The sequence below is a fragment of the Procambarus clarkii genome, chromosome 43 (assembly GCF_040958095.1).
Source record: "Procambarus clarkii isolate CNS0578487 chromosome 43, FALCON_Pclarkii_2.0, whole genome shotgun sequence".
NCBI classification, from domain to species: Eukaryota; Metazoa; Arthropoda; class Malacostraca; order Decapoda; family Cambaridae; genus Procambarus; species Procambarus clarkii.
Window position 1 is genome coordinate 38,479,401 of NC_091192.1, and position 25,000 is coordinate 38,504,400.

The following is a 25,000-nucleotide window of genomic DNA, read 5'->3' on the forward strand; positions in this document are numbered from 1 at the left end:
TGTTCACAAACCTAACGTTCTCCAGGTGTGCAACCAGTCGTAGCCTAATTATTCTTTCCAGTATTTTACAGGGGATGCTTGTCAGTGATACGGGTCTATAGTTAAATGCCTCCTCCCTATCACCTTTCTTGAAGATCGATACGACATTTGCCTTCTTCCAGCAACTGGGCAATTCTCCCGACATAAGTGACTCATTAAAGATCATTGCCAGAGGCACGCTGAGAGCCTGCGCTGCCTCTTTTAGTATCCACGGTGATACTTTGTCTGGTCCAACCGCTTTAGTTGCATCCAGTGTTGTCAACTGTTTCATTACCTCCCCTGCTGTCACCTCTATATCTGATAGTCTTTCATCTAGGGTAATCTCTTCTAACAATGGGAGCTGCTCAGGCTCGGTAGTGAACACTCCATGGAAACACACTCCATGTGTGTGTGTGTGTGTGTGTGTGTGTGTGTACACATACTGTAAATTTATGCAAATTACTGAACTTTTTCGTAATTTACGGTGACGAATATTGTTATATTTTCAAAATAATGTGTAACAAAGTCTAAAAAAAATCGAATGACACATATTCTTTATCAATGTGACATAAAAACATCATTAAGTAGGTTTATATTTATACTCATTCCACAAGAACTCCAGAGAAATGTTATTCACTGGTGTTCTTAATGAAAATGTCTTAGTTATTTCAATTTGTATTGTAAAATAGGAATGTTGGTCTTATGACCGCTATATTTTTCAGTGATAGAGAAAGTACGTGCTTGATGGGATTCTGGGAGTTCTACTCCCCAAGCCCGGCCCGAGGCCAGGCTTGACTTGTGAGAGTTTGGTCCACTAGGATGTTGCTTGGAGCGGCCCACAGGCCCACATATTCACCACAGCCCGGTTGGTCCGGCACTTCTTGAAGAAAATTATCAATTTTTCTCTTGAAGATGTCTACGGTTGCTCCAGCAATATTTCTTATTCTCACTGGGACGATGTTGAACAACCGTAGACCTCTGATGTTTATACAGCGTTCTCTGATTGTGCCTATGGCACCCCTGCTCTTCACTGGTTCTATTCTGCATTTTCGTCCATATCGTTCTCTCCAATATGTTGTTATTTTACTGTATAGATTTGGGACCTGGCCCTCCAGTATTTTCCACGTGTATATTATTTGATTGGATATTATTTGATATCTCTCTCGTCTCCTTTCTCCCTACCTGAACGTAGGCACTGTTAAATGTTTAGCAAATCTTACCGCTCGTCGCAGCTGTGATAACAGGACAGATATCATGACAAAGTACAAAAAACAATGACCTTTACAATCAACAAAAACAGGAATATGCAAACAAAATTGGATTTTTTTTCCTTTCAGCACGCGAGGCTTCCAAACGCCATGACAATATTTACAGTCAATCTCCAAGCTAACAAAGTTTAATATCAAATCAATCGGCCGTTTAGACACCTCCCCCCCCCTCCCCCACCCCCATCCTTCATTGGTAAACAATAAACTAGTTAAAAATACTATCACGAAAACTCACAACAGCAAATTGCCGCCAATTCCAGCAAGAGAGAACAATATTGTATAGGATATAGGGTGTGTAGGCTGCTTCATATAGGGTGTGTAGGCTGCGTCATATAGGGTGTGTAGGCTGCTTCATATAGGGTGTGTAGGCTGCGTCATATAGGGTGTGTAGGCTGCGTCATATAGGGTGTGTAGGCTGCGTCATATAGGGTGTGTAGGCTGCGTCATATAGGGTGTGTAGGCTGCGTCATATAGGGTGTGTAGGCTGCGTCAGCAATAAAATACAGTTAACAAAATCCCCGCCTGTAGCCTAGTGCTGGAATACGCTGGCGGCGCTGTTGATGAATTAACGAAGCCATCACTACAGGCGGAGTTGAAACACTGTGGCGGGTTATCTAAATCATCAATTCATCACAGTAGATGAATCTTACCATACAAACCCCGTGATATGATTGAATATTCTGCATTTAATTTCTTTTTTGCCAAATCAATAATTTCGAATCATCGGGAACATTGAAGTCACTCAAGGTAAATAAAGTTTAGGAGTCCAGATATACAAAATAAATATATCGCAAATATATTGACTTCGAATTATATCGCAATCAAATACAATCGAGTTTAGTTATCGAATGATTGATTTGTGATATATATTAAACTGCAGATATAATGTGCAGAGCTGTTGCAGAGAGAGAGAGAGAGATGTAGATTATATATAATTCTTGTCTCCTATAATTTTCTTAACTGTTGTGATATTCGCTTGTTCCATGCAAATTCCTTATCCTAATCCTTGTGAGAGACGAAGAGGGGGGAGGCAGGATATATAATGGTTACCGGTGGGATACCCACCCCGTTCTAGTATTTCATATATGTAAGTTATAATACATAATCCCACATATCTCTCACTCCTCCCCTCACCTCCCTCACACCTAACCTCGTCTAGACGTTTCCCCAGAATAACAAAAATATTTACAAACCATGACAACGCCTTAACAACTACACAAAAAGGAGTAAACAGACTTAAAACAATTCAGATGGAAAAGGCTTACAACTAGGACTAAGAAACGTGCCAACCTCGCGTCTCAGAGCGGCATTATAGGCAGCAGATGCGCGGTATAATTAGTTCAACAGTCTTAAGTCTAAACTTCTGACCTACCCAAACCTAACCAGACCTAAACCCAGCCCCACCTTAACCTACCCTAACCTAACCAGACCCAACCCCAACCCCCACCCTAACCTACCCTAACCTAACCAGACCCAACCCCAACCCCCACCCTAACCTAACCAGACCTAAACCCAGCCCCACCTTAACCTACCCTAACCTAACCAGACCCAACCCCCACCCTAAACTAACCACACCTAAACCCAACCCCACCCTGACCTACCCTAACCTAACCAGACCCAACCCCAACCCAACCCTAACCTAACCAGACCTAAACCCATCCCCTAACCTAACCGTACTTAATGAAAATAACAGATAATTTTTATTTTTAATATAGAAAGGGCACGAGGTATGTGTGACGTCACTATGACGTCATAAGGCTCACGCAGCTAAAGTGTTTTAGACCCCTACTGGTAGTTAGACCCTACTGGTTGTTAGACCCCTACTGGTTGTTAGACCCTACTGGTAGTTAGACCCCTACTGGTTGTTAGACCCCTACTGGTAGTTAGACCCCTACTGGTAGTTAGACCCCTACTGGTAGTTAGACCTTACTGGTTGTTAGACCCTACTGGTAGTTAGACCCTACTGGTTGTTAGACCCTACTGGTAGTTAGACCCCTACTGGTTGTTAGACCCTACTGGTAGTTAGACCCCTACTGGTTGTTAGACCCTACTGGTAGTTAGACCCTACTGGTTGTTAGACCCTACTGGTAGTTAGACCTTACTGGTTGTTAGACCCTACTGGTAGTTAGACCCTACTGGTTGTTAGACCCTACTGGTAGTTAGACCCTACTGGTAGTTAGACCCTACTGGTAGTTAGACCTTACTGGTAGTTAGACCCTACTGGTTGTTAGACCCCTACTGGTTGTTAGACCCTACTGGTTGTTAGACCCCTACTGGTAGTTAGACCCTACTGGTTGTTAGACCCCTACTGGTAGTTAGACCCCTACTGGTAGTTAGACCCCTACTGGTAGTTAGACCCTACTGGTAGTTAGACCCCTACTGGTTGTTAGACCCTACTGGTAGTTAGACCCTAATGGTTGTTAGACCCTACTGGTAGTTAGACCCTACTGGTTGTTAGACCCTACTGGTAGTTAGACCCTACTGGTAGTTAGACCCTACTGGTAGTTAGACCCTACTGGTAGTTAGACCCCTACTGGTTGTTAGACCCTACTGGTTGTTAGACCCCTACTGGTTGTTAGACCCCTACTGGTTGTTAGACCCCTACTGGTTGTTAGACCCTACTGGTTGTTAGACCCTACTGGTTGTTAGACCCTACTGGTTGTTAGACCCCTACTGGTTGTTAGACCCCTACTGGTTGTTAGACCCTACTGGTTGTTAGACCCTACTGGTTGTTAGACCCTACTGGTTGTTAGACCCCTACTGGTTGTTAGACCCTACTGGTAGTTAGACCCCTACTGGTTGTTAGACCCTACTGGTAGTTAGACCCCTACTGGTTGTTAGACCCTAATGGTTGTTAGACCCTACTGGTAGTTAGACCCTACTGGTTGTTAGACCCCTACTGGTTGTTAGACCCTACTGGTAGTTAGACCCCTACTGGTTGTTAGACCCTACTGGTTGTTAGACCCTACTGGTAGTTAGACCCCTACTGGTTGTTAGACCCTACTGGTTGTTAGACCCCTACTGGTTGTTAGACCCTACTGGTTGTTAGACCCCTACTGGTAGTTAGACCCCTACTGGTTGTTAGACCCTACTGGTTGTTAGACCCTACTGGTTGTTAGACCCTACTGGTTGTTAGACCCTACTGGTAGTTAGACCCTACTGGTAGTTAGATCCTACTGGTTGTTAGACCCCTACTGGTTGTTAGACCCTACTGGTTGTTAGACCCCTACTGGTAGTTAGACCCTACTGGTAGTTAGACCCTACTGGTAGTTAGACCCTACTGGTAGTTAGACCCTACTGGTAGTTAGACCCTACTAGTAGATGGCTAAAAACCTTCACGCTATATACACTCAGAGAACCACAGATATACGACGATATATAATTAAATATACACCTCGGTGTGTATATCCAAGATGTGTATATTCCCCGTTTCTCGGTGCATATACATTAAGTTTATTTTGGTCTAAACTAAGTTCAGGCTTAAGTATACTTACTGTGGAGGCCTTAAGCTCAATACCAAAGCAACTTGAATACATGTACTCACTACTTTACTCAAGTTACTCAGGAACCTGTACATCAGTTGATTGACGGTTGAGAGGCGGGACCAAAGAGCCAGAGCTCAACCCCCCCGCAAGCACAACTAGGTGAGTACACACTCACCGTGATAGATGAATGAACTACAGACATATTCATCACTCATCACTATAGACAGCAGTAAATATCATTCACCACTTCGACCCCCCACCCCCCCCCCCCCACCCTACGCCATCCGGTCACCCTGGGGTTTATAAACGTTATATTTTTCAGTCCGGCTTACCAAGTATCGATATCCGGCTTACGCGTCCGGATAATTCGTGTTATTTGCTGAGTGAGAGAGTGAGAGAGAGAGAGATAACAGCTGGACGACTTGTATCACTGGTCCAGACATGGAGCTGAAGGCATTCCGCTGTGTACTCACCTCACCTAGTTGTGTCTGCAGGATCGAGCATTGACTCTTGGATCTCGCCTTTCGAGCATCGGTTGTTTACAGCAATGACTCCTGTCCCATTTCCCTATCATACCTGGTTTTAAAATTATGAATAGTATTTGCTTCCACAACCTGTTTCTGAAGTGCATTCCATTTTCCCACTACTCTCACGCTAAAAGAAAACTTCCTAACATCTCTGTGACTCATCTGAGTTTCAAGCTTCCATCCATGTCCCCTCGTTCTGTTACTATTCCGTGTGAACATTTCGTCTATGTCCACTCTGTCAATCCTTCTGAGTATCTTATACGTTCCTATCATGTCCCCTCTCTCCCTTCTTCTTTCTAGTGTCGTAAGGCACAGTTCCCTCAGGCGCTCCTCATACCCCATCCCTCGTAGCTCTGGGACGAGTCTCGTTGCAAACCTCTGAACCTTTTCCAGTTTCATTATATGCTTCTTCAGATGGGGACTCCATGATGAGGCGGCATACTCTAAGACTGGCCTTACGTAGGCAGTGTAAAGCGCCATAAATGCCTCCTTACTTAGGTTTCTGAATGATGATCTATCTTTTGCCAGTGTAGAGTACGCTGCTGTCGTTATCCTATTTATATGTGCATCAGGAGATAGATTAGGTGTTACGTCCACCCCCAGGTCTCTTTCACGCGTCGTTACAGGTAGGCTGTTCCCCTTCATTGTGTACTGTCCCTTTGGTCTCCTATCTCCTAGTCCCATTTCCATAACTTTACATTTGCTCGTGTTGAATTCCAGTAGCCATTTCTCTGACCATCTCTGCAACCTGTTCAGGTCCTCTTGGAGGATCCTGCAATCCTCATCTGTCACAACTCTTCTCATCAACTTTGCGTCATCCGCAAACATCGACATGTAGGACTCTACGCCTGTAAACATGTCGTTAACATATACAAGAAATAGAATTGGTCCCAGCACCGATCCTTGTGGTACTCCACTTGTTACTGTTCGCCAGTCCGACTTCTCGCCCCTTACCATAACTCTTTGGCTCCTTCCTGTTAGGTAGTTCCTTATCCATGCTAGGACCTTTCCCCCCACCCCCGCCTGCCTCTCGAGCTTGAACAGCAGTCTCATGTGCGGTACTGTATCAAAGGCTTTTTGGCAGTCCAGAAATATGCAGTCGGTGTCGGTGTGTGTGTGTGTGTGTTTACTATTTACGGCTGCAGAATGGGGGTTATTACCTCTTGGACCCCGGATTTCTAACCATCTATTTTTCATCTATTATGTCTACTACATATATTTCTCTTTCTCATACACATACACACACATCCCTAGGAAGCAGCCCGTAGCTCCGGCTGAAACTCTGCCCCCGTTTATTTCTGCCTCAGTCGGGAATGGAACCCGAACCTTTAGAACTACGCCCTCCGAGCGCTGTCCACTCAGCCGCGAGGCCCCTCGAGGCCCTACACACACGCACACATTAGTCCAAGAGCTAGAGCTCGACCCCTGCAGGCATAAATAGATTCTGTACACAACAAAAGTAGATCTGATTAACAGTTAACTTATTCTTAAGGAAAGCAAAAACTCATCTTATTAATTCCCATCAGTAGAGACCAGTAGAGACCCAGGAGTCCCTGAGGAGTCCCTGGGGAGCCCCTGAGGAGTCCCTGGGGAGTCCCTGGGGAGTCCCTGGGGAGTCCCTGGCGAGCTTAATCACAACGACATCTAATGACGGGCGCCGCGTGAGCCGCTCCGCCAGATTTAAGAACGCAAATGTCTAGAATCTTGTTAAAAACATTTTCAACATCACCTTGAGTGCGACCCCTTCACAGTGTTCAAGAGAGAACTGGATAAGCACCTCCAAAGGATACCTGATCAACCAGGCTGTGACTCATACGTCAAGCTGCGAGCAGCCGCGTCTAACAGCCTGGTTGATCAGTCCAGCAACCAGGAGGCCTGGTCGACGACCGGGCCGCGGGGACATTAAGCCCCGGAAGCACCTCAAGGTAAGGTAAGGTAAGCAAGGTAAGGTTGAGCAAGGATGTGGGTTACAGCCCAAAATGTGGTTTTTGATACACTTGCACATGTATTGGTCTCTTGTCCCTCACCTTTATTCTACCCCTATATGGCATTATAGTAAGTTTCTCAATTAGAAGTGATGTTAATAATGTTTACATTACGCCTAAGTGATGCCACGTAAGCAGCTGGAGCCCCCTGAGACACGTAAACTATCTAACATCAGCAGCATGTGCAAGACGGCACGCGTAGGTACTGTCTTTCAGAACTTGATCGAGGAGTTAGTAAAGGCGCTGTGCAAGACGTACATGAGACAAATCCTTAAGCACGAAGCGCCAATATTGAGTTCTGACTCAATTAAATACAGAGAAGCCGGAAATGTTTCAGAGGTTTGATAGGACTTGGTTTTAGGTCTAATAAGCCTGTGACTAATGAGCAAAGACTATAGACCTAAATTTTATGTTTCTAAACCAACAAACAATTATAGGGAGATATGTTCACAACGTATAAGATCTCAGGGTTTGCAACACGACTGTTTGACATGAGGACAGAAGGAGAGATATTAACAAGAACGCATCTCATTGTAAAGGTGAGGGAGGGGGGGGGGGAGGAGGGCCTCACGTAGACAGTACCACGAGGAAAGGTAATGGGGGACGCTCATTGTATTCCACGAGTCAGAAGATAAAATTACTGAGCCCCCGGGGGCGAGGAATCCAACCCTCGGTTAATAGGTTATGGCAGAGACTCACACTACTGGCTACAGAATAGAACCAGTGACTAAAGGTACCAAAGTATCTTTATGAGTAGAGTTATCTTCAGCATCAGAGAGCACTGTCTGAACATCAGGGAGTTCACAACTGTTCAACACCCTCCCGGCAAGTTCCGGCAAATATTACCAGCTGAAGCCTTAAGCCTGGAACAAATGTTCCAGGTTTTAAGCGCGGGTTGGACAAGTATATGAGTGGGATTGGGTGGTTATAGAATAGGAGCTGCCTCGTATGGGCCAATAGGCCTTCTGCAGTTACCCTTGTTCTTATGTTCTTATGTTCTTAAGGTGGATGCCTTCAAGAGGCACTTGGACAAATTCTTGCAAGACGTGCCGGACCAACCGGGCTGTGGTGGATATGTGGGCTTGCGAGCCGCTCCAAGCAACAGCCTGTTGGACCAAGTTATCTCAAGTCGAGCCTGGCCCTCGGGCCGGGTTCGGGGAGTAGAAGCACTCCCAGAACCTCTCCAGGGACGCACTCTGTCAGTCTTTTCTTTTGTTTTTGTTTAAGTAAGTCTAGAGTTCATAAAGGCTGTCATATGACGTGGGTAGTGAATGTGAAAGCAAGAGCTGTAATCCAACCTCAGCTCAGTTCAAAACTACTCCTAGAGGCACATTTATGTCATGTGTCTGTTATATGCATCAGTAGGAAAATAGCCTTTATTCATTAACAACATTAGGTAACAATGATATAAGGAAGAGGATGAGCGTGTAGCCAACTGTGTGTCAGAGCCTTCATGTGATCACTTGACCTGATCTCCCGTGTATCAACCTGTTGGGCCAACAAGTTCCTGATGCCAGTCAGTCTAGGAGTGAATGATCGCTGATGGAGTGATGTTCTTGAGAATGGCACTTCCAGCATGAGACTGTTGATGGCTGAGAGCCTGGTGCTACGGGTGGCAACTACTGGTTGTCCACAGAGTTGGGCCAGGTGCGGAACTTTGAGAATGTTGGCCTTGTACATAACAGTAAGACCACCAACGTCCCGACGGTGTTGCAGGCTCTGATGTTCAGACTGTTCCCACCAGACTTGGTCAAGACTAGAGATGAGCCTTCTAGCCCGTCTCTCTACTTTGTCCAACAGTCTGATGATTGATGGGGAACAGGCGATCCTCTCCCTCCCCCCCCCCTCTCTCTGTCTCTCTCTCTCTCTCTCTCTCTCTCTCTCTCTCTCTCTCTCTCTCTCTCTCTCTCTCTCTCTCGCAAGGGAGCGAGGGCGATATATATATTTTGGTGTGGAAGTTTTATTTGCTCATACTGCAGAATTTTGGACCAAAGGGGAAAGGGAGACAACGGAATATGACACAGGGGTGGGGGGGGGGGAGCAGGAACAAGTTAAGGGGGAACACAAAGGGAGGCTGGAACAAGTTAAGGGGGAACACAAAGGGAGGCTGGAACAAGTTAAGGGGGAACACAAAGGGAGGCTGGAACAAGTTAAGGGGGAACACAAAGGGAGGCTGGAACAAGTTAAGGGGGAACACAAAGGGAGGCTGGAACAAGTTAAGGGGGAACACAAAGGGAGGCTGGAACAAGTTAAGGGGGAACACAAAGGGAGGCAGGAACAAGTTAAGGGGGAACACAAAGGGAGGCTGGAACAAGTTAAGGGGGAACACAAAGGGAGGCTGGAACAAGTTAAGGGGGAACACAGAGCAACTGATGACCTTCACAATCTCAGTTCACTGCAAAATTACATTTTTTTTTGTTATTCCAATATAAGGTTTCACTATCCCAAAGTAAACCATTTTGGAGCATTATTATTAGAGCTAATTAGTTTACCTGTATACTACGTCACGGGGCTTCCATTAGCAAGTTTACGAAGTTTCTAATTTGTTTCAACAAATCTCATCAGCTGGTCTGCTATATAATGCTATACTCTTTTGATAACTATTATACTCTGCTCTGGACTGTTTAAAACTCATTTACATTGCTCTATAATGCTCTGCGTTGTTCTTAACTGCTCTGCTTTGTTCTGTTTCGGCTCTATTCTTCTGTAGAGTACTATGCACTGCTGCACACTATTCTATAATCCTCTATACTGCTCTGTATTTCTCTACACTGCTCTGTGCTGTTCTTCACTGCTCTACACTACTCTGTGATCCTCTACACTGCTCTGTGATCCTCTACACTGCTCTGTAATCCTCTACACTACTCTGTAATCCTCTACACTACTCTGTAATCCTCTACCCGGCTCCACCACTGCTCTACATGGCTACTCACTGGTCAACACTGTCACCCACGACTCGCTGCTGAGTCAGGGGGTCAATACCAGGGGTCAATACCAAGGGGGTCAATACCAAGGGGGTCAATACCAAGGGGGTCAATACCAAGGGGGTCAATACCAAGGGGGTCAATACCAGGGGTCAATACCAGGGGTCAATACCAAGGGGGTCAATACCAAGGGGGTCAATACCAGGGGGGTCAATACCAGGGGTCAATACCAAGGGGGTCAATACCAAGGGGGTCAATACCAGGGGGGTCAATACCAGGGGTCAATACCAGGGGTCAATACCAAGGGGGTCAATACCAAGGGGATCAATACCAAGGGGGTCAATACCAGGGGGGTCAATACCAGGGGTCAATACCAAGGGGGTCAATACCAAGGGGGTCAATACCAGGGGTGTCAATACCAGGGGTCAATACCAGGGGTCAATACCAAGGGTCAATACCAAGGGGGTCAATACCAGGGGTCAATACCAGGGGGGTCAATGCCAGGGGGGTCAATACCAGGGGTCAATACCAAGGGGGTCAATACCAGGGGTCAATACCAAGGGGGTCAATACCAGGGGTCAATACCAAGGGGGTCAATACCAGGGGTCAATACCAGGGGTCAATACCAAGGGGGTCAATACCAGGGGTCAATACCAAGGGGGTCAATACCAGGGGTCAATACCAAGGGGGGTCAATACCAGGGGTCAATACCAAGGGGGGTCAATACCAGGGGTCAATACCAGGGGGTCAATACCATAGGGGCCAATACCAGGGGTCAATACCAAGGGGGGTCAATACCAGGGGTCAATACCAAGGGGGTCAATACCAGGGGTCAATACCAAGGGGGTCAATACCAGGGGTCAATACCAAGGGGGTCAATACCAGGGGTCAATACCAGGGGGGTCAATACCAGGGGATCAATACCAGGGGTCAATACCAGGGGGTCAATACCAGGGGTCAATACCAGGGGTCAATACCAGGGGTCAATACCAGGGGGTCAATACCAGGGGTCAATACCAGGGGTCAATACCAGGGGGGGTCAATACCAGGGGTCAATACCAGGGGGTCAATACCAGGGGGGTCAATACCATGGGGTCAATACCAGGGATCAATACCAGGGGGGTCAATACCAGGGGTCAATTCCAGGGGGGTCAATACCAGGGGGGTCAATACCAGGGGTCAATACCAGGGGATCAATACCAGGGGTCAATTCCAGGGGGGTCAATACCAAGGGGGGTCAATACCAGGGGTCAATACCAGGGGTCAATACCAGGGGATCAATACCAGGGGTCAATTCCAGGGGGTCAATACCAGGGGGGTCAATACCAGGGGTCAATACCAGGGGTCAATTCCAGGGGGGGTCAATACCAGGGGTCAATACTCGGGGATCAATACCAGGGGATCAATACCAGGGGATCAATACCAGGGGTCAATACCAGGGGTCAATTCCAGGGGGGTCAATACCAGGGGGGTCAATACCAGGGGTCAATACCAGGGGTCAATACCAGGGGTCAATACCAGGGGTCAATACCAGGGGTCAATTCCAGGGGGGGTCAATACCAGGGGGGTCAATACCAGGGGTCAATACCAGGGGATCAATACCAGGGGTCAATTCCAGGGGGGTCAATACCAGGGGGGTCAATACCAGGGGTGAATACCAGGGGGTCAATACCAGGGGTGAATACCAGGGGTGAATACCAGGGGTCAATACCAGGGGGTCAATACCACGGGTTAATACCAGGGGGGTCAATACCAGGGGTCAATACTAGGTGGCGGGGATGGTGAAACAAGTGCCCCCCAGGGAAGCCCGAGGGACGCACACACACACCAGGGGGGACAGCCCCCCAGGGGAGCCCGAGGGACGCACACACACACCAGGGGGGACAGCCCCCAGGGGAGCCCTATGGACGCACACACACACCAGGGGGGGACAGCCCCCCAGGGGAGCCCGAGGGACGCACACACACACCAGGGGGGACAGCCCCCCAGGGGAGCCCGAGGGACGCACACACACACCAGGGGGGACAGCCCCCAGGGGAGCCCGAGGGACGCACACACACACAAGGGGGAGACAGCCCCCCAGGGGAGCCCGAGGGACGGACACACACACCAGGGGGGACAGCCCCCAGGGGAGCCCTATGGACGCACACACACACCAGGGGGGGACAGCCCCCAGGGGAGCCCGAGGGACGAACACACACACCAGGGGGGGACAGCCCCCCAGGGGAGCCCGAGGGACGCACACACACACCAGGGGGGACAGCCCCCCAGGGGAGCCCGAGGGACGGACACACACACCAGGGAGAACAGCCCCCAGGGGAGCCCTATGGACGCCCACACACACCAGGGGGGACAGCCCCCAGGGGAGCCCGAGGGACGAACACACACACCAGGGGGGGACAGCCCCCAGGGGAGCCCTATGGACGCACACACACACCAGGGGGGTGACAGCCCCCAGGGGAGCCTGAGGGACGCACACACACACCAGGGGGGGACAGCCCCCCAGGGGAGCCCGAGGGACGAACACACACACACCAGGGGGACAGCCTCCCAGGGGAGCCCGAGGGACACACACACACACCAGGGGGGACAGCCTCCCAGGGGAGCCCGAGGGACACACACACACACCAGGGGGGACAGCCCCCCAGGGGAGCCCGAGGGACACACACACACACCAGGGGGGACAGCCCCCCAGGGGAGCCCGAGGGACACACACACACCAGGGGGGACGGCCCCCCAGGGGAGCCCGAGGGACACACACACACACCAGAGGGGACAGCCCCCCAGGGGAGCCCGAGGGACACACACACACCAGGGGGGACAGCCTCCCAGGGGAGCCCGAGGGACACACACACACCAGGGGGGACAGCCCCCCAGGGGAGCCCGAGGGACACACACACACACACCAGGGGGGACAGCCCCCCAGGGGAGCCCGAGGGACACACACACACCAGGGGGGACAGCCCCCCCAGGGGAGCCCGAGGGACACACACACACCAGGGGGAACGGCCCCCCAGGAATAATGGTGATGACCCCGGCAACTGGCGGCCGCGAGGACGCTGCATAATGACGGAAATGTGAGGACGTTTGATGGTCAAGCGTCCCCGGTCAGGCAAAATGGCGGCATTGTTTACATTCTGCAAGAGTTATGACCTAAAACCCACCTGATGTATATATATATATATATATATATATATATATATATATATATATATATATATATATATATATATATATATATATATATATATATATATATATATATATGCGAACAAGTCTGAATGGTCCCCAGGACAATATGCAACTGAAAACTCAGACCCCAGAAGTGACTCGAACCCATACTGCCAGGAGCAACGCAACTGGTATGTACAGGACGCCTTAAACTTATGTCGTGTCGTGATGGTCAAGCGGTTTAAGGCGTCCTGTATATACCAGTTGCGTTGCTCCTGGCAGTATGGGTTCGAGTCACTTCTGGGGTGTGAGTTTTCAGTTACATATATATATATATATATATATATATATATATATATATATATATATACCCACCTGAGGCAGGAGCCAAGGCGGCAGCAGCCGCGGCTCTCCGGAAGCGGACACGAGCGACCTCTGCCTCTCCCATCGTCAACTGTAAAAGACAAACAATGTATCGTATCATACTGCATTATAATATATAGTTACGATTAATAACTCATCATCATCATCATCATCATCATCATACACACTCCAGGTGTTGGGGTACAAATACAGGAACACTTCCAGGGGGGGGGGGCGTTTAATACACCCCCTCTCCTCTCCTTCCTGGTTCCTGCTCTATATATATAGTTCTTAGCTTCCCGGTTATCTCCCTTTTTCCATTCTTCTTCCTCCCTCAGTCTCTTCCTTTCTCCCTCCCTCGCCTTCTCTCTCTCTCTCCCTCACGCCCTTCCTCTCACCTGCTCTCTCTCCCTCCCTTCCTCTCACCTTTAATCTTGTCAGCAACCTTCTCTCTCTAGTCCCTCCCCCCCCTCCCCCCATTCTCAATAGCCTCGCCCTCTCTCTCCCTCCTCATTTCTAATCCAGTGCTCCTCTCTCCCTCTCCCTCCCTTCCTCTCTCCCTCCTTCCTTCTCTTCCTCCCCCCTCCCCTCATCTTGCCTAAAGGTAGAAAACGATTATGTGAGGTGTGTGAGGTAATAATCCTGTGGCCCCACACTGCTCTCTTTCTCTCTCTCTCTCTCTCCCTCTCTCTCTCTCTCCCTCTCTCTCTCTCTCTCTCTCTCTCTCTCTCTCTCTCTCTCTCTCTCTCTCTCTCTCTCTCTCTCTCTCTCTCTCTCTCTCTCTCTCCCTCTCTCTCTCTCTCTCTCTCTCTCTCTCTCTCTCTCTCTCTCTCTCTCTCTCTCTCTCTCTCTCTCTCTCTCTCTCTCTCTCTCTCTCTCTCTCTCCTCTCTCTCTCTCCCTCTCTCTCTCTCCCTCTCTCTCTCTCTCTCTCTCTCTCTCTCTCTCTCTCTCTCTCTCTCTCTCTCTCCCTCTCTCTCTCTCTCTCTCTCTCTCCCCCTCTCTCATCTGCAGCTGCCGGACAGAGCCACTACTTGGATGACACACTTAGTTGCAACTTTGCGTCACGATGAAGCAACACCACACTTAGTTGCAACTTTGGAATAACCCAAGGAGGAATTATACGGCTGTGGTCCAACTGCTGGAACACGCCAGACCGACTGGACCTTTGCGGAGGTGGGGAAGAGGTTGGGGAAGAGGTTGGGGAAGAGGTGGGGGGGGGGAAGAGGGGGGGTTATGGGGAAAGCAGGAGGAGGGGGGGATGGGAAGAGAGGACACATATAACCATTCCACCCTCTTCCAGACCTCACCCGCCCTCCTCTACCTTGTCATGGCTGATAAGATTCAAGAAATCTAATTTTCTTCTCTTCCAAGATGCCTTGACGTGCGGGGTGTGGGTGGGGCGCTGCCTCCCCCACCCCTCCCCCCCCCCATGTGTCCACCCACAGTCACGCTGGCTTATACCGCTCACCCACCTGTCCCCTAGCCCCAGGGGACCGTCCCTTGTCAATCATTGCTCCCACCTGTACCCTGCTGTATCTATCTGTGCCCTGCTGTACCTACCTGTGCCCTGCTGTACCTACCTGTGCCCTGCTGTACCTACCTGTGCCCTGCTGTACCTACCTGTGCCCTGCTGTACCTACCTGTGCCCTGCTGTACCTACCTGTGCCCACCTGTACCCTGCTGTACCTACCTGTGCCCTGCTGTACCTACCTGTGCCCTGCTGTACCTACCTGTGCCCTGCTGTACCTACCTGTGTCCTGCTGTACCTACCTGTGCCCTGCTGTACCTACCTGTGTCCTGCTGTACCTACCTGTGCCCTGCTGTACCTACCTGTGCCCACCTGTACCTACCTGTGCCCTGCTGTACCTACCTGTGCCCTGCTGTACCTACCTGTGCCCTGCTGTACCTACCTGTGCCCTGCTGTACCTACCTGTGCCCTGCTGTACCTACCTGTGCCCTGCTGTACCTACCTGTGCCCTGCTGTACCTACCTGTGCCCTGCTGTACCTACCTGTGCCCTGCTGTACCTACCTGTGCCCACCTGTGCCCACCTGTACCCTGCTGAACCCGGTACTCTTGTCTACTATTGTACAGGATTCCAGTGCTAACATAACACCCCCAGATGCCTCAGTCTACAAGAAGATAGATGACTGGAACAAGAAGGCGGTAGATGAGTGGAACAAGGAGATAGTTGGGTGGTAACAAGAGCATTAGGGTGAAAGAAACTCTGCCCATTGTTTCTCGCCGGCGCTCGGAAACGAACCCGGGAGCACAGGATCACGTATCCAACGTGCTGTCCGCTCAGCCACCGGCCCCCTACCCCCTGTGTGTGTGTGTTTTTTTTCCTCTTACAATTTAATTATGGATCGTTCTCTTTCTTCTCTATCTCTCCGTCTCTTTTTGCCTCAATCTCCCCCCCCCTCCCTCCCTCCTTACCTCTCAGGGAAGCCCCCCCTCCCCTTGCCCCTCTACCTGACTTCTCCCTTAATCTCTCCCTTCGTATGCATCGCCCCAATACACTTGCTGCCTCTCCCTCCCTCCCTGCCTCTCTCCCTCACTGTGTCTCCCTACCTCGGAGCCCCCGCCAGGAAGGGGAAGGAGGGGGTGATGGGGAGGGGGGATGGGGAAAGGGGGGGGGAGAGGAGGTGAATATGTAAACAGTGAAGTGGAAGGAGCACAAGCCGCTAGAGGTCAAGAGCATGTCAAGCCACACTCAGGAACCTGTACACCAGTTGATTGACGGTTGAGAGGCGGGACCAAAGAGCCAGAGCTCAACCCCCGCAAGCACAACTAGGTGAGTACCTACTCCAGGCTCCTGTTTTAACCCCTCCCTTTATAATTACCCACAATGATACATAACTTATGCCATAAGGCACAAGCAGTATATATATATGGAATAGAAATGCGCAAACCAAGATATAAAATCAAACAATTCCCACCAAAAATACGTGGAAGTAATCCTCCCCCGGGACCTCTATCTGTCTCTCTCTCAGTACATCCCTCCCCTCCGCCTTCCTGCCATACACTGACCTTGTTACCGAGCTGGATCAGGTGCAGCTCGAGGAGGGGAGGGATGACGGGCCGCGACCTGTTGATCCTGGGCGTGGTGGCCTGCCTCCAGCCGGCCTCCCGGGACACCTGCCGCCAACCCTCCTCGCTGCCAGACACTCTTTGGAAATATACATCAATCGCGTCCTCCACCTGCAATGCCAAAAATAAATATGTTTATATATATATATATATATATATATATATATATATATATATATATATATATATATATATATATATATATATATATATACCTCACACACTTTAAAAATATATATATATATATATATATATATATATATATATATATATATATATATATATATATATATATATATATATATATGTATATATATGACCACGACTGACCAATCCTTATAGACGATCATTGGTGCGGTGGTCACGGTACTGTGTACGTTTAGGGGTGATCCTGGACGGCATGGGTTCGAATCCTGGCCGGGTCAGAGTTCTTAGTGAGATCTATGGTTTGCGCGTTCATGCAGCTTTCTCACATATATACATATATAAAGCATATTTTATATATGCTTGTGTGTGTGTGTGTATGATATATATACACACACATATATGCCGATGTATTTCTGTTTGATTATACAAGGCTGGATTGCAGGCGCCTGAGGCTAGCACTATCAAACTTTGTAGGGTGACTGGTAGGTGGATGGGGAGTGACAACTAATCACCCAATTCATACGTACATATATCATACATTCAGTTACTCCCTAGCACAAATATAGCAATATACACAGAAATCACAATTGAGTCATGCATCAAATGAACAATTCCACAAGGACCGAATTGACATAACTCGAGTGCATGGGGGGGGGGGGGAGTTGTGTAAAACCCTGGTTTGTGTCTCGGAGAGGCTGCAGGATCCAGTAAGTTCAGTAGAACTTCGGTTTCAACTCCTTTTGACCATGTGGTAGCTCAGTCGATTAAGGCAGCGTCTGGGATGCTCTCGGACGCAGGTTCAAATCCTCGTCACGGCCCTTGTGGATTTGTTCATATAGCAATATACATCAATTTACATCAATATACATCAATAGCTACCGCAAACAGCACTAAGCGTTTAAAACTCATGCTAATAATCTTGAAAACAGGAGCAAGGGATGGGAGAGAGAGAGAGAGAGAGAGAGAGAGAGAGAGAGAGAGAGAGAGAGAGAGAGAGAGAGAGAGAGAGAGAGAGAGAGAGAGAGAGAGAGAGAGAGAGAGAGAGAGAGAGAGAGAGAGAAAGGGGGGGGGGGGAAGGGAGGAGAGGGAGCGTAACCCGCCAAACACACACCGAAACTACGACGTTGGTACAACGTTCGAACAAGTTTTAACACCTCCTAACCAGTTATAACAACCAATATAGCATGTTGTAACAACGTCCTAATACGTCATAAACACGTTAAGCCAAGATGTAACAACTTTATTACAAGTTGTAACAAGCGAAAAAATAGAGACAGTTTCGGTTTGTGTTTCCAGGGAATGTAGGCACAAGGAGGCCGCCTAGTGCAGCACAGGTCAGCTGTGATTCTCACTCCTCTCCTCCATAATGAAACATTCACGTCACCTCCACATTAACCTTTCTTGACCTGACTGACACATTGCTACCTGGTTCTCTGTGCGTTCTCTACAATTCTACACCCGATATTCCCAGCGTACTTCCCAGTGGTTCCACCTGAATTACCGTAACTACTACATTGTTCATGACTCTATACGGCTCTAGTACGGGACTTTAAGACTTTGGCTTAGCCTTCCTGTCATGATATATGTGACTATTCACATGACTCTTATATATGACTGAACACTGTAAACTCTACATGGGTATTAAGAGACTGCGGTTGACTCTTCAAAATTGTGTCAGACTCAGTTCCGGACTCTACCTAACATTGAAGAATTTGATTAGATTGTGTCTAACTCTGCCTGACTTTGCAAGAGTCTACTTGTCCTTTTCCATCACTGAATAACACACACAAGTTTGTCTGAGCATTAATGACTCCTTTCTGATTTGCTTAACTAGCCGATAACAATGCCTGACTTCACATGCTGTTCTCAGACTGTATACAACTTGGCCGAGACCTTCGGTATATTGGGATTCGCCGGCTGGCCACCAGAGGGACGGTGGGAAATTATCGGGAGAAAACACCAAGCCATGACGACTATATAGCACTGGGAAGGGGTCAGGATAAGGATTAGGGATGGGACCGGGGGGAAAGGAATGGTGACCAACCACTTGGACATGTCGGGGATTGAACGCCGACCTGCATGAAGGGTCGCTCTACCGTCCAAAGCCGTCCGCGAATCCCACAGGGAGCGGACGTGTCAACGTATCAGTTGACCAGCGAGGTGTGGAGCTGGTGGCTGGGTGCGCGCCTCCAGGATGGGGTCGTCATTGCCTCCACTGAAGCAGACTATAGTATTAGTATCTATAGTATTAGAGTTTTCTACACTTGCGGAGCACAAGACGGTTGGAAGAATCACCTGGCGGCGGCGTGCGCGGTTGGTGCAGCTGACCGCGTCAATATTTTCCGAGAACCCAGGAAGACCCAGTGTGGAGGGGGGGGGGGGTGTTGGCTGGAGGTGTTGTCCCGGCTCCAAGCATTCCGGACGATGGGCCTGTGTGTGTGTGTAGTATGGTGGGAGGAGGTGGTGGTGCGGTCTGTGGTACAGGGGTCGCCTGTGTATGGCCGTGGTTGAGCCTGATGGACTGTATTCACCTAGTTGTGCTTGCGGGGGTTGAGAGCTGCTCTTACAGCCCGCCTCTCAACTGTCAATCAACTGTTTCTACTACTACTGCTATTTTTTTTTCACACCACACACACACCCCAAGAAGCAGCCCGTGACAGCTGACTAACTCCCAGGTACCTATTTACTGCTAGGTAACAGGGGGCATAGGGTGAAAGAAACTCTGCCAATCGTTTCTCGCCGGCGCCCGGGATGGAACCCGGGACCACAGGATCACGTGTACAGCATGCTGTCCGCTCGGCCGGCCGGCTCCTTTTGTGTCCAGTCATATGTGCAAGTGGAGGCTGACGGAGTGCTGAAGGCGGTGGTGATGGAAGAGCCTCCCCCTGGAGGCGTTCCCTTCTGCTGTAGTGTGCTGTTACTCCGCTTGTGGAGCCACTTGAGGTGGGCATTGTCTTCCCTCTTCTCAGGAGACGCTACCAGCTGACTCTCAGATGGAGGGTGTTCGTCCATCTCGCCGGCCTCAAGAAGCGTCACGCGTACAGTTGAGCTCGGGCCAGATTCACGAAGCAGTTACGCAAGCACTTACGAACGTGTACATCTTTCCTCGATCTTTGACGGCTTTGGTTATATTTATTAAACAGTTTACAAGCATGAAAACTTGCCAATCAACTGTTGTTTAACAGTTTAACTGTTAAACAATTTAACTGTAACAATTTAACTGTTTAATAATTGTAAACAAAGCCGCCAAAGATTGAGAAAAGATGTACAGGTTCGTGAATGCTTGCGTGCTACTGGTGCTACTTGAAGTGAAGGGGGGGTTTATTGTCCTGTTTAGCTGTGGATGGCTGTATGTTTGGGGCTGAAGGCTTCCTGTATATTGCCTTCTTCTACTTGCTTCTAATCAAGTCTATTGTCTAGACTATCTATTGAGGTCTATTGTGCGTGTTGTATTTTTTGTATTTCTGTTTTCTGCTACTGGTGCTCTGTATTTCTGGTACCTTATCGGTGTTCCAATTGTGTGTATGGTGCACATAGAGTGAGTGTCTTAAGTGTTGTGCCTCCGGGTGTGTGTATTACCGTTGTGTATATATATTGTTTTTTTCATTTGTGTATTCAGTGTTTCCTTGTTGTGTGGTCGTGGTTCTGTCCTTGCAGTGCCTTCATACAGTGTTTCCCCTTGGGTAGTTATGTTCACTGTTATGTGCGCCTGCAGGTGGATTACCCCCCCTGGTGTGTGTCCGTGTTTGGCTCTGGTGTTTGTGTATTGATGTCTTGGTCTGGTGTATTGTTTGATTATTAGTATGGTGCTCTGTTGTTGGTGATGTGACCCGCACTCATACTTACCTGCACTCATACTTACCTCGCACTCATACTTACCCGCACTCACACTTATCCACACTCATACTTACCCGCACTCATACTTACCCGCACTCATACTTACCCGCACTCATACTTACCCGCACTCATACTTACCTCGCACTCATACTTACCCGCACTCATACTTACCCGCACTCACACCTACCCGCACTCACACCTACCCACACTCACACTTACCCATAGTAGTGCCTCCCTACACTTATGTTAACCACCAGCCCAGCCTCTTAAAACAAAAGCACTTACAGTAACAGTGTGACATGGACGCGCGGATATCGAGACGCTCCACCGGAAAATACACTTTTGTCTTACTGAATATGAACAAACTGGAATACCTTTATATTTTCCTTGCTAATAAACCCCTTCACTTAACCATCTAGGCCTAATATAGTACATATATGTGCTGTATACTAGGCCTAGGAATATTAAAACCTCTTATAAAAGATATTAGTACATAAAAGTGGCTTACTAGGCCACCATCACAGTACGTATTGATACGACCGATCACATAGCTTAACAAAAGGTATAATTAAGAGAGGATGATGGGTTAGGTTCGGGCACACAGGTGGTCAAATGACGCCTGACTGCAACAAAATGTAACACCTAAAAGCGGTATGCAAATTACGGCAAAATACAAAAGAACAAACGCCCGGAATCAATTGCCACGAGCCCAATTTATATTTCCATAAAATTGGTTTTCATGTTAACCGGTTTATGAATGGTTGAATAAAATACTTAACGTGTAAATGGAGTAATTGGCAACTGCCGCCGCCGGTGTTGACGGGTGACGTCACGGTGTTCTGTCTTGATTGGTTTGTTTGTTGTTCTTCGGCCGGCGAACTGTGTTTTGTTTGTGGTGGGGGAAGTGAGTCCCCCCCCCCTCACGGTGTAAACCACAGTATCCCTTCCAATACACGTCACTGTTCCCTCTCGGGCTCTTTCCCCCGTCACTGTAGACTGCCTTCCCCTCCTCCTTATGTAAACTGCTCTGTATACCCTCGTGGGGCCTCTTCTTGAATCACTTGATGATAAAAAGACTAGTGGTATGTATATGTATGTATGTATGTATGTATGTATGTATGTATGTATGTATGTATGTATGTATGTATGTATGTATGTATGTATGTATGTATGTGTCCTGAGGCACTCTCCTTTATGGCAGTGAGTCTTGGACACTCCGCACCCGTCAGGAAAGACAGCTGAATGTCTACCACATGCGCTGCCTCAGACACATCTTGGACATCACCTGGCAGGACAAGGTGACAAACAACAACGTCTTGGGGAGAGCAAGAATCACCAGCATGTACACAATGCTGAAACAGAGACGAATGCGCTGGCTCGGGCACGTTGTGCGAATGGGCGACGGCAGGATCTCCAAGGATCTCCTGTATGGAGAGCTGAGGCAGGGAAAGTGTCCAACAGGCAAGCCCCAGCTGCGGTACAAAGACGTATGCAAGAGGGACCTGAAAGCCATGGACGTCGATCTAGCTATATGGGAGACACTGGCTGCAGACCGTTCAGCCTGGAGGCAGTCTGTTCAAAGAGGTCTCTCCAAGTTCGAGGAGTCACTTGCCTAGGAATTGGAGGCAAAGAGACAGAGAAGGAAAGCCGGTAGCCAGGAAGACAGACCAGAATCGGACTTGGTTTGTGCTCGGTGTGGGATGGACTGCCACTCTCGGATTGGCCTCATCAGTCACACCAGACGCTGCACCAGGATTGACAACTAGGGCGCAACTACATAGTCTCACGAGACTGAAGCATGCCTACTAAGTATGTATGTATGTATGTATGTATGTATGTATGTATGTATGTATGTATGTATGTATGTATGTATGTATGTATGTATGTATGTATGTATATGTGTGTTTTTGTGTGTAATACAAACAATTGTGTAACTAGCGTCACAAGATTGTCTCTTTCTTAGCTAAATGAACTACGAGATTCAGTTCCTGATCCTATTAAGCAGCCCGTCCTCTAAGCAAAGACCCAAAGTCCATTCCATGCACCCGCCAAACCCCCAGCTGTTTATGAATGAAAAACGGTTTACACACGACTCACAACTGATGACGTTCGAACACTTCCGGAACAAGTGCTTCACTGACTTGTGTTCGAACCACAACGCTGTAAATGCTTCACCCACGTACTACAAATACAAATAATCGCCAACAGAACCTAAACACCTACCCTAACCAGTGTCTAAATATGTACAATATGCTCATATAAAATAATATTTAATTATATTTGATAAAATTCCTGTTTTGAATGAACAGCATGTTAATAAAATTGCTGAATGCAATCTTTGGGGTTGGCCGCTGGATGGAATGGACTTGGTGAGAGGACGGAACCCTTTCCACCACCGCCCACGGGATGGGTATATGGTCAAGCACTCTACCCCTCCCACTACTCTCCTTATTATTAGTCCCTCTGCCTTTCCCATTTCCTCTTCCTCAGCCCCATCACCCTCTTTCCCCTTCCTTCTATTCCTCCCTTTCCCACATAATATAACATTCCCCTCAATGGCATATCCCCCTTTAGCCAATTACCCTCTCCCATTACCCTCCCACGATGGGGGTCCCAGACATAGCTTACTATAGAGCTTTACTCTCCCTCATGTCCCCTCTACATTATCCATCCCTTCCCCTTCCGTCACCACAACATTTACTCTCCCTGCACGCTACACTACCTGTTTATTCTACTCTACTCCATTCCATCCTTCCCTCTTGTATCCTTCTCACTACTCCTCTCTTCCATCCTCCTGCTGATTTATTCTTCCTTCTCTCTCTTTTCCATTCCTTCCCGCTTTGTTGCTGATGGAGAAGAGTAGTTTGTGTCGCTGTGGAGAGAGAGAGAGAGAGAGAGAGAGAGAGAGAGAGAGAGAGAGAGAGAGAGAGAGAGAGAGAGAGAGAGAGAGAGAGAGAGAGAGAGAGAGAGAGAGAGAGAGAGAGAGAGAGAGAGAGAGAGAGAGAGAGAGAGAGAGAGAGAGAGAGAGAGAGAGACAGACAGACAGACAGACAGACAGACAGACAGACAGACAGACAGACAGACAGACAGACAGACAGACAGACTAAGACAGAAACCAGAAGTCGGCAGTCATAACACAAGACGCTCAAGCCATCAAAAGCCTCATACTAACAGGAGGTATTCACTCGATTTCTAGAATATCACTCCATCAGCGAGCATTCATTCTTAGCGTGACATTTCAAGAATTTCTCCACATTTTTTAAATTATCTTGAGATGATTTCGGGGCTTTAGTGTCCCCGCGGCCCGGTCCTCGACCAGGCCTCCACCCCCAGGAAGCAGCCCGTGACAGCTGACTAACACCCAGGTACCTATTTACTGCTATACCTATACCTCTACCTATTTATTGTTTTTTTCAGCAAATCTTCATTAAAAATAACACAACTTGACGAGTTTAAGTTTATGAAGAGGGAGGAGGGTGGTGGAGGGTAGGGGGGGGGGCAGTGGGGGGGGATGATGAATGAGATCCCCCCCCCAACCTCCAACTGATGAGTCGGGGGGGGGGGGGAAGCTCTCAGTGTTCTGGACAAATTGGAGGAAGAATTTTTAATTTTAAATTTTTTGGGAATGTAAGAATGTAAGTTTTCTGGGAGCCTTCATCAAGTAAGAAGATCCGCCGTGGTGGCAGTTTACATATTCTGGTTTGTTCGGGTTTACCTGTTTACTGCGTGGAGGAGACGTTAGTGTGTCTGTGCTTGAAGGCTCTGACTCTCTCCCAGGCATCTGTATCATTATTCCTCCTGGACACCTTTGATGGTTAAGTCACACACAATCTCAAATGAACGAATACATGCACACACGCACGCGCGCACGCACACACACACGCACACGCACACAATCTGGTTGATTGACGGTTGAGAGGCGGGACCAAAGAGCCAGAGCTCAACCCCCGCAAACACAACTAGGTGAGTACAACTAGGTGAGTACACGCACACGCACACTGAAATAATTTTGTAACGCACCACCAACATGCGTTCAGGGATGGTAAATCGTGCCTCACACGTTTAATAGAATTCTATGACCAGGCAACCAAAATTAGGCAAGAAAGAGAAGGGTGGGCAGACTGCATTTTTTGGAATGTCAGAAAGCCTTTGACACAGTACCCCATAAAAGTCTGTTACAAAAGT

At 48.5% G+C, this 25,000-nt stretch overlaps 1 protein-coding gene across 1 annotated transcript in view; it reads right to left on the reverse strand.

Annotated features, from left to right (window-relative positions):
- The window catches only part of LOC123755810 (uncharacterized), a 195,400-nt gene that overhangs the window by 18,063 nt on the left and 152,337 nt on the right, over positions 1-25,000 (reverse strand). Inside the window, exons 3-4 of the mRNA XM_069300307.1 lie at positions 16,772-16,942; positions 13,754-13,832 (exon numbers count right to left, since the gene is read on the reverse strand). Coding sequence (XP_069156408.1) covers positions 13,754-13,832; positions 16,772-16,942 — 250 coding nt within the window. The remainder of the gene's footprint in view (positions 1-13,753; positions 13,833-16,771; positions 16,943-25,000) is intronic.